Raw genomic sequence first — 10,850 nt, 5'->3', positions numbered from 1 at the left:
GCTGGGCATCTGAGTTCGGACGGTGAGCTAAAACATGGTCGATGATTGATACATGCCTAAATAGCTGTATCTAAATCATATATGTGGAACACAAGTGAAGGTTGATCACTTTGTAGGAGCATTCTGCACTTGTGGTAAGTGTACGGCCTGGACAGACTTTGGTTGTTGATGTGTCGTTTGAGTACCGTTAGGACACACTAACCAGGCTCGCTATGATGGTCACAGTGATACTTGATCTAAACCCTGAAGTGATCATAGACTTCTAGGTCATATCGCCGGGTTCTTTGACTCATTCGTTAAAGGTTACTGAGACGCTGGGATACTTATGTCTTGGAAATCCGGAATGTGATCTTAGAAGAAAGTGGTTGACAGATATGGAATCCAACCTTCTTGAAAGAATGTCAATGTTCACTCACCTAAGAGTTGATTCCAGAACCGATAGATTGCTAGCACTTTCGTAGTAAGTAACGTACAGAAGAATCTTTCGCTGGGGAAGCAACACTGCTTATGTTATATATGTATCGAGAAAGTATAACAGAATAATTGACCTTACTCGATATGGGTTGAACCTGGAGGATATTGATCATGAACTGACTAGATCAGTGGACACTCGTCACGATGAGTAAATATAATTCTAGTGATAAGGAGAGTGCAGTCTTGGATTACTTTGTGGAGTATTGAACAAGATTGAACGAATCGATTGAAAAGATAAATTACTATTTCGTCTTTTAATCGAATTTGTAGGAGTTTCTGCTACTAGGTCCATAGTCCCCGATTCGGCTCTGACTAAGGCGGACAAGAACTTTCTAGTAATAATAAAGATAAAGATTATTTATTATTATTACAATCTCACAGCTGTAAATTATTTTGCAGCATTCATTCGGAAATTTTTCTATTTACCGAATTAAATATTTATTGTGGAATTAATTATTTATTGTTAGATCAAGTAAATAATTAATTGAATTTTAAGCTGGGCCTTATGGACACTGTAAAATTCGAAATTCATTGGCCCATTACCATGAAGTTGGACGCCTATTGTGAGTATTAATTACCCAGTTTCTCTCTTTAATTAGTTGCTAGATTTGTGGAAAAGAAATCAAGTAACTAATTATCCCATACCACCATCCTTACCTTGGGCTTGTAGCAGCACAGAAACCTCCTCCCGGGATTCAGATCAGTCCACGAAGTCTAATGAACCTCTTGAACTCCACAAAAGCAAGTACGACCCTTTTCTCTGTGAAGATTTCATCTTCGTCATCGACTGTCCAGTAATTTATGAACGTCGTCGACTAAAGTTGCTGCAATTGCTTATAAAGGATGAATTTTCATCTTCCATTAGCTTAATTTTGTGGTTTCGAACAAGAAAATGAAGAACAATAGAGAGGTGATTCTTAGGGTTTTCGATTTTGGGGCTTTTGTTCCTCGACAGTACAACTCTGATTTTGGGCTTTATTTTTTTGAATTCTCTAATTAATATTTGAAGTATTTTGCTATTAATATTTGTTTTCTAAAACTCCGATAAAATAAAAATGAAGATAATAAGTCTTTGAATGTCAGATTAATTCACGCGTTTAGACATCCAAAATTAACGACTAAATCATTAACGGTGGAACAAATTAGTAAGTTTGAGTATTTGTCCCACAACTTTTAAAGAAAGTGAATATAAGTGGAACAAATCTAAAACTTTGGATCTTTATGTCGTAATTTTCTCAAAGAATTATATAAAGTGTCAATAAGCAAAGGAAGAGAAGGCAAGGGATGATCTAAGAACAAAATAAAAGTTTGGCTTTACGTGTTGTGTTGTTGTTGTTGTTTTTTTTTGTTTTTTTTTTTAAGCAGAAGTTTTGCTTTACTTTTTTTTTCCTGAGGAAAAACCTTTGCTTTACTTTATTAGCTCAACAATTTACTTTAGAGAAACTTTATTTATTTATTTCTATCGAAATAAATCCCTCCAAAAGAGAAAAATAAAAATTCCAACCGTCATGAGAGAGGAACCCAAAAAAGAAAAAAAAAATATGAAAAAAAACCACAATAGAAGAAAAGTCATAGAAACATTCTAATTTGGTTAATATTTTTTTTCTCAGTTCGAAATTTTAATTGAGTGATGTTAATAGGAAGAAGATTCGGAGCAAAAAAAATATAAAGAAGATCTGCAAAAAGAAGCTACGTGTAGTGGAGTTTATGATATGCTCAAAAGAAACAAGGTCCCACACCACCTTCATCCACTCAATGTATTACTAATGTGTTTTATTTTTTTTTACATTATTTGTTTTTTTGAGAGAAAAAAAAAAGAAATAGGGAATCAACTGATCATAACTCACCAGTCATGTTCTTGTAATTACAGATCGCACAAAAGACAATGGGATGACAATTATTCATTTGCTTCCACGTATATATGGAACTCAATTGAGTTGTTTGTATTCAACTGATTTTTTTTAATAGATAAATAAATCTCGAGATCAAATACATCTTCTTTGTGCGAATACTCTAAATCTTCTTGCCGAAACTAGAGTGAAAAACCTCAAAATCCCTCGGCGAGTGAAATAACCATTTTGTTTGTCATAGACTTGGGTATAATGTGCTATTATAACATATTATTTAGTTTAGCACGAATTTTATAAATTTTGTCCTTTATGCTTAGACTTTTATATCTTAAATGTTAAATGTAGACTTTTATACCATTTTATGTTAATGTTTGTATCAAAAACATTTTTTTTTCAAGATCTACATCTTTTCTCTTTTTTTTGCTCTACAGAAAAATTTAGGATTTCTTGATTCTCAATCACCCTCCTCTTTTTAGGGAGTCACTTTCCGGTGTTCTCCAACCTAAGAGGAGATGAAGATTTTGATTATCTTCTCTAAATCATCACTTTCGGAGCATTTCACGCAGTTTTCGCTGGATTCCGACACGCCCATCCTACTGTATTTTGCCTCCCTCATCCCGACGGTGCTCGGCTTCGGTCTCATCTTCAGCGCCTCCATCTCCGATCCCCACGACAACGTCGTTATGGTCATCCTCTCTTACCGCCTCCCCCGGCTCTGTGGCGCATTCCGCCACGAATATCTCCCCATGCGTTGGTGGTGTTTGTTGCTTCTTGTGGTGTGTTTTTAAGAAAATATGTTACTTTTAGCTTAGTTTATCTTTTACAATTAGGTTGTTTAAGTTTTGATGCTTAATCCACTAAACTAGGGTGGTTTTTGTGTTCCAAAGATGACTTGGTCATCTACTGGGTTCTTGGTTTGGGTTTTTTGTTAGTCTTCTTGCGGTGCAAGCACTCGAACGTCTTTTACCACAGTTGGTGGTCCTTGAGCACTTTAGTTCATTCACTCACCTTTGATGGTTTTTTGAAAGAGCCAATTAGTTGCTCGAATTTTAGTGTGGTTTATATTCCGTTCATTGAAAGTTATCACGCAACGTACTTTCATCCGATTTTATAATTGAATTGTTGTTGTCTTGAGGTCTCATTTTATCTTGTTAAGAGATGTAAGATGTTTGTACTCTTGTGATATATACCCATTATTTATTGAAAGCTTTTGACAACTTTTATAAATAAAAAAATGTTAATGTTTGTTTTAAGAAAATTAAAATTATATGAATACTGATTTTGTAAGAATAATAGTGTAACAAAAACTTATAAAATAAAATTAAACCACTTTTCCACACAATCCGACTCACAATACACCGAGAAAGAGAATTAACAATATATTACGAAATATATAGCGCCACATGAATTTTGTTGCTCACAGTTTATGTTCACTGGTTTTGCCACAGAGGTTTGACAAAATATTTTTCCGCTCAAAAACTTTTGACACATATAGTAAATTTACACGATAGATATATTTTTGTACGAATAGATATATCTTTGTCATTAGGTGCTTTTAATATATTTTATTGTACATAATACACACTACAATTCTACCATAAGAATATTATGGATTCTTTTACTTTCTACAACTCATACAACAAAGTCTAATTTATGTCTTCGGTGCATTCGGGTGTAAGAAATATCAATTTCTTTTAATTGTTATCTGCTCTAGTTAAGAAAACTTGTTACAATTTGGTATAATGTGGGTCTCCAAAACACAATGTCATGGGTTCAAATCTCACATAATATGTTTCTCTTAGATCAACATCAATGAAATAGCTTAACCTTCATGATTGTATAAGGCTTTTGGATTAGTATAAGGGAGTGTTGCTAGTCATCTACCTAATATATAAAGATTTTTTTTTTTTTTTTTTACAATTTAGACTTAATAATTAGAAAAATATAAAGGTTGAACTTGTTATTTGAAAAATACCTCAGTCACCCATATTGAATAACATTATGAAATGTTGACATGTATCTTTCCATCTAATTTTAACGAATTGATATTTAGTATTTGCTCGCAATTTTTAAACTATAAATATATAAGTCTTACACGCCTTAAATTTTAAGTATTTTTTGTTGTGTTCTCTTTCAAAATAATACGCCCACTCTTTATATTAATTTTTTTTAATTATTAGGTTCACATTTTGAAATTTGTGTTTAGTAATGTGTATGATTTCCTAATTTAAGAAGGAAAAAATAAAAATAAAAGAAAAAGAAGGGAGAGAATCTAGAAAGCCCATTTAGGCATTTACTTCTCATTTCCTCAAAATCCTGAAAAAGAAAAAATTTGTTGGAAAGAAATATAAGACAGAAAGAGGAAAATAAATAAATCAATAAGAAATAGAATAAATGATTTAAAAAGCAGAGAATAAAAGGAGACCGGATGTTGACAAATTTCATGTCACTGTTCTTAGAAGGTCGTTTGTTTGTGTGAAGATTTCTTATCTGGGATCTCTCTCTCTACAATAAATAAAAATAAATAAATATACTCTCTCTCTCTCTCTCTCTCTCTCTCTCTCTCTCTCTGTCTAAAGCTCTTAATATACTTCATTCTTTTTTCCATTTAGAGAGAGAGGGAGAAAGTGACCCAACGCATGAAATCTCTTCATTTCTTCAACCTTGTCTCGTGACGATCCAAAAAAGAAAAACTCTCTCAATTGTGTTGCAGAAACAAAAATCAAGATCATTTTTTTGGTGGGTATCGCTGAAAAATTCTTTTATTTGTTTATTTATCTATAGCTGTTTGTTGGTCTTTGATAGTGAGCGAGTCTGAGACTCGAGATTTTTTTAATGAGAACAAGTGGTTCTGTTTCTGGGCTTCTTGGGAAACGAGGTGATAAAGAGCACATTAGACTGAGGTAAATTCCATGTCTTCTTTGCTGGTGAATTTGCTTTTCGATGCCTTTGTTTGATTACAAGTATCATTTTTTTTTGTTTCTTCTCAGATTTTTGTTCATCCATAATTATTTTCATGGGTTTTCACGCTAATAAATTGGAATTTTTTTCCATAAGCACCCAAATTATCCAACTTCTTATTCAGTACTGGATATATTAAATTCTCTTGTAACATATTCACTATGTTTAGAATGTGAATTGAATTACTGGGTATTTGATTTTGAGCTGTGATTTTATCTCACTGGTACGTAGATTCTGGGTTCTTGTAATATATGCTAATAATTGAGCTAGATCTATTCTACCAGAATTTCTTTGTTAAATTTATGGTTTTCTAAGTTTGTGTATATTGGTCTCTTCCTTAATTTCCACTCTATCTTTTTTTTTTCCTTCTCTATTTTTGTAAAAAATATAATAAAAAATTGAAACTACAAGCATGTGTGTCTTTGACTCGATTTATATTCGGGGTAATTCTTATTGATAAGGAAAAAAAAAAATATACAGATTCTTTTGTTGCATTGTTTTTAGCTCAAAAATGAACAAGGATATTGTTTATCTTTTGTTTCCATGGTAGATCAACACGGCATTTTTTCGTAGGGGCATCGATGGTCTTGATTCGGGTTTGTTCGTTAGCATATATGGAAATAAAAACTCCTCTTTCCTTTTTCTTTTTTTTTTTGCTTGTGTGGGCGTTCAGGGATGGGAACAAAAGTGCAGTGTAAGAGCTTCTTGCCCGGAGGCTATCCAATGAGGGACCTCAATGAGGATTCCAATACTTGTGGCCGGTCATCATTATACTACGAAGAAAAAGTCTTAACCGACGGCCAGTTCTACAATGGTTTCTTTCCAAACCTCGCAAACGCTTCTTATCCGGGATATGATAAGGACTCGGTCAAGCAGAAGATGCTCGAGCACGAAGCGATTTTCAAGATTCAGGTCAATCTTATTTTTTTCAAATATTTAGCGATATAAGCCACAAAAACATAAGCATTTGAATTTTAGCCAACGTTTTGTAATTTTTTCGTAAATAGCCATAAATATTCCGTAAATAGCTAAAAATATGATGTAACCAATGTTATTTATACGTATAAATAGATTTACGTGACTATTTACCAAAAATTAACGAAACGTTGGCTACTTCGCAATTTTTAACATTTCATATGGCTAGATAGTCATTGGACCCTATTTTTTTTCCCTTTCCCATGTAACTTCAGTGCCCGTAGTTCTGAATTTGTGTATTTTTTTTTATAGGTTTGTGAGCTTCATCGTCTCTATAGAGTCCAAAGGGACATGATGAACGGGGTGCTTCAGAGGAAAGAGCTTCATAGAAACGGAGGCCAATTAGGATCTCAAAATGGGTTTTGTTTGGAGGACGCTGAGGTGTTGGAATCAAGGCCGTCGAAGGTCCGTCGGAAAACGTTCGATCTTCAACTCGCAGCCGAGAAGTACATAGATACCGGGAAAAAAGGCGATCAGCCAGGAAACGGTGTGAAGCTCTATTGTGATCGGAAGAGTGTTGAGGATCGCTCGAACAGTTTTGCCGATTTGAATGAGCCGGTTCGAGTTGTAGATGTTAGAGAGACGAATGCTTCTTCTCCGTACGAATATTGTAACAGGAAAATCTGCGATTCCGATCGATCGGTTAAGAAGCCAAGCTCTTCTCAAGTTCTGGGTTTTCCGAATGAGATATCGCTCAGCTCTTATGGAATGGAAGTTGATGCTCAAAGCAATTCGCATTTGCATAGAAGCGGAATCGGAAATGGGTGGCTTTCCCGTGTCCCCGAAGTTGGTAAGTTTTTTATTTTCTCTTTTCTTTTTGTGCTCAAATTCTAATAGAATATATCTATTAAATAGCCTTGTTATTATTAACAGTCGGAAATTTGAAGGAAAAGTGCAAAAAATAAAATTTGTTTCAGATAAATGATGGGACTTTAATTTTGTTGCCATGGAATCGACGATTGTGTAGTAGTTTTTTTTCATTATTCGTTTGATATGTATGCCATTAAAAACAGTTTTTTTTTAATTGAGGAGCTATTCGTACAGGGCAAAGAAAAAGTCACCCGGAATTTCCAATTTCTCTGAAACAAACAGAAGTCTCTACAAGCAAGGTTCACCAACCGACTTTTTATCGAAAAGAGGAAACAGTTTTCGGGGCAGAGATCTCAGTAAGACCTCGTGATTTCACGAGCGACGGTAAAGTCACATCTCTGGCGATTTCTTCCCCCGAATCGGCCAAGCCTTGGCTTCACACTTTGGAAAAGCAGAGCAGTACCTTCGGCCACAAGCCATTATCGGCTCTAACAAATAGAGCTCCGGACTGGTTTCTCAGTAGCAATGCTACGTCTAAACCGGCTTTTGCAAACGGGTTTTTTCTAGGGTGCAAAGAACAACCCATTAGAATCTCTTCAAATGACAGAGACCCTGGACACTGGACCGGTAAGGCTTCGAATCACGTAGATATGAACCTGGATGAGGTGGTTTCGGAGTGTTTATCTGCTCGACAAATGCCCGTAAATGGACTCGAAAAGAAGAGTGACGAGGACCGTCGATCTGTCTTGCCATGGCTGAGGCCCCCGAAGCTTGTTTGTGAGAACGTGGCCGTGGAATTCAAGCCTATCCTGAAAACTTGCGAGATGAGCTTCTCTCAGACACCTTTGAGCCGATCGCCGAACTCAATCATCGATAAGGCAAAGGATTGTGATCAAAACTCTAATCCTAGTAATTGCCAAAGCAGCAGCAACAACAAAAGGCTTCTCGGTTTTCCAATTTTCGAGAACCCTAGAGCCTCCAAGAAAAATCAAGCGGTGGTTGATAAGGCGAGGACAGTCTTGGACATGAATTTGCCTTGTGAACAGATCGAAGAAGAAAGCACGGTCGTCGCGAAAGTAACAGACGCGGATTCAGCAATAAGTTTCCGGCGCCACCAGATCGATTTGAACTCGTGTTTGAGCGACGGCGAAGAAGAAGAAGAAGAAGAACAACAAGAAGTTTCTTTGAAGCCCTCTTCAACTCCGACAGCCAGAGAAAAATTCGTCACGGAGATAGACTTAGAAGCGCCGCCCATTCCCGAGCCCGAAGAAGAAGAAGAAGAAGAATCCTCTTCTTCGAAGCCGAACGAAGAGGAAGAAGAAAAGAGTATCGCGGGCGCGGCGGAGGCAATAGTGGCCATCTCGGCCTCCGTTTCTCTCCTCCGCACCACCAACGCGGAACCTCGAGAAAAGCTCGCGGACCCGCTCGCGTGGCTCGCGGAGATAGTTTCTTCGCTCGACGACGACGTGGCATCGGGACCGGACAGCGAAGAGTCGGATTTCTTCGAGGCCATGACTTTGAAACTCGCTGAGACCGACGAGCTGGCGGAGATCCCGGCCCCGGGCCTGGGAGAAGAGGCGGGGCCCGCCTTCTCGAAGGCGGGCCGGGGCAGGAAGCGGCGGAGGGACTTCCAAAGGGACATCCTTCCGGGCCTCGCCTCCCTCTCGAGGCACGAGGTCACCGAGGATCTCCAGCTCTTCGGCGGCCTTATGCGGGCCACGGGCCAACCCGGGCCCGCCCGGAGGGGGCGGCGCCGGGCGGCGGTCAGCCCTCCCGCCCTGCCCGACCCGCCCGCTCCGCCGCCGGTGCTCGTCGAGACGGGATGGGGAAAGATTACGAGGCGGCCGCGGAGGCAGAGATGTCCTTCGGGGAACCCGACATTGGTCGCGATGAATTAATTTACTTGAAAAAATAAAAAGGAACATTTCGATATTTTATAGAGGAAATTTGGTGCCGGGGATTTTTTTTTATTTCCTTGGGGCGTCTTTGTTGGGGAGACACGAAAAGAGGACAGACGATCTGGATTCTTTTGTTTGGTGTGATAGCAGGTTTTTTTTTTTTTTTTTTTTTTTTTTTGCACTTTGTGTACATGACTTGTCCGAAATCTGGGTTTTGGATTTTGCATTGATGTATCTGTATTGAGTTGAATTCAAACAGGTACTCATTTTTAATAATGTATTTTTACTCCCACAGAGGAAAGTGCTGTAGTGTACATGTTACATATGTATATTGATATTTTACCATTTGTATTTGGTGAACGTAGTCGGTTATGTTTTTTGCAATAAGCTTCTATTTCCAATAAGCAATTTATGCTGAGAATCTGAATTAATAATGTGATTGCTGAATTAATAAGCAATTTATGTCGATGACAAATATTTAAGAGAATAATTCCGATCCTTGCAAAGCCCTCCGACTCTATCGCCACTTCTCACATCGTTGACCGGTCAAATATGTGAAAACTTATGCATCTTAATGCCAGTTTTGCGGTTCTAAACATACTTTAGTGGTGATATGAGTTCCCGCAGTAGAAATGGTTTTGGAAATACCAAAATCCAGAACTTTAGCATGATGATTTGCATCGAAGAGTATGTTTGCAGGCTTTATGTTTCGGTGGTAAATGAGATTGGATGGTGCAGAAGGCAAGAAGCAAATTACCGCTGCAACTTCCTTTGCAACCCATACCCGCATTTAGTGATGTCAATTGGGTTGGACCGTCCGTGGGCAAACCGGTCTGGTTCTCTTTTTTAGATGTTTTCGGCCGGCCCGACCTTTGTCGGAAAAAATGGTCGGACCAAACCGGGCTTGTTGAAGGCCCTGGACTGGGCTTAGGCCCTCAACCCGGTCTGGTCCGGGCCCTCAAAAAATCCAAACCCGGCCTCGTTCCAACCATTTTTTTAAATAAATTAAATAATTTATTTTGTTTAAAATTTATGTTTTTATGTTTAAAAATACTTTTGAGTTGTGACACATAAATTCAATTTTATTATTAATGATATAAATATTTTTAATTAAATTTTGTTTTGATTAAAGTATATATTTTGATTTTAATTTTGTTTTTATGATTATAGTTCGAGCCCTTTTCAAGCCCGGGCTTAGACCCAACCACTAGGACATTAGGCTTTTAACTTCGGATGACTAATCGCATCCAAAAGAGTCACAAGAAGCGGGGTTAAATTCCCCCATTTTTTTCGTTTAGTTATTGATGTGGCATTATTTTAATTTATTAATTTTTAATTATCATTTGATGCGACTTGTCGTTTCCTTTTAGCTTCACTACTACAAATTAGCATATTGGGTGCGGAAGGGTATTAGGTGCGACATGTCGCACCTAAAAGTCGCACCTAAGCCCATATTAGGTGCGACATGTCGCACCGGATACTCATCCGGATGACTAAAAATTTCGCTAATGTTTAGTGCTATTCGGTGCGACATTGTCGCACCTAATATGAATTTGTCGCACCTAATACCTTTAGGTGCGACATGTGTCGCACCTAATACCTTTAGGTGCGACAAATGTCACACCCAATGAGTTTCAAATTTAAACTTTTCAGCCGAATCCCGCCGATTTTTTTTTTTTATCATATTGGGTGCGACATTGTCGCACCCAATATGAATTAGGGTTTTTAAACCCAAACTTCCTTCTTTTTCACTCATTCTCGCTCACTTTCTCTCTCACTCGATCTGTCTCTCTCTCTGCTCCTCGCCGCCGTCCCTCCCCGGTACGTCTCTCTCTGTCACCGTCTCTCTCTCTCACACACACTCTCTCTCTCATCGTCTCAC

The 10,850-nt window shown here is 37.8% G+C and overlaps 1 protein-coding gene across 1 annotated transcript; it reads left to right on the top strand.

Moving 5' to 3' along the window:
* The first annotated feature begins 4,883 nt into the window (after positions 1-4,883).
* LOC149402889 (uncharacterized) lies at positions 4,884-9,373 on the top strand. The gene is made up of 4 exons (XM_089609632.1): positions 4,884-5,227; positions 5,959-6,197; positions 6,513-7,050; positions 7,305-9,373. The coding sequence occupies exons 2-4, from the start codon at positions 5,961-5,963 to the stop codon at positions 8,966-8,968; spliced, it is 2,439 nt and encodes an 812-aa protein (XP_089465758.1). The 5' UTR covers positions 4,884-5,227; positions 5,959-5,960; the 3' UTR covers positions 8,969-9,373.
* Positions 9,374-10,850: the final 1,477 nt, after the last annotated feature.

Source organism: Urtica dioica, chromosome 3 (assembly GCF_054948205.1).
Source record: "Urtica dioica subsp. dioica isolate 48M chromosome 3, U.dioica_male_clone48M_v1_H2, whole genome shotgun sequence".
Lineage (NCBI taxonomy): Eukaryota > Viridiplantae > Streptophyta > Magnoliopsida > Rosales > Urticaceae > Urtica > Urtica dioica.
This window is presented reverse-complemented; position numbering and strand designations above follow the sequence as displayed.

Coding starts and splice junctions, on each gene's coding strand:
- LOC149402889 (XM_089609632.1), top strand. CDS start 5,961: ATGGGAACAAAAGTGCAGTGTAAGAGCTTCTTGCCCGGAGGCTATCCA. Junction 6,198..6,512: donor AAGCGATTTTCAAGATTCAG/GTCAATCTTATT, acceptor TTTTTTTTATAG/GTTTGTGAGCTTCATCGTCT. Junction 7,051..7,304: donor TTCCCGTGTCCCCGAAGTTG/GTAAGTTTTTTA, acceptor CTATTCGTACAG/GGCAAAGAAAAAGTCACCCG.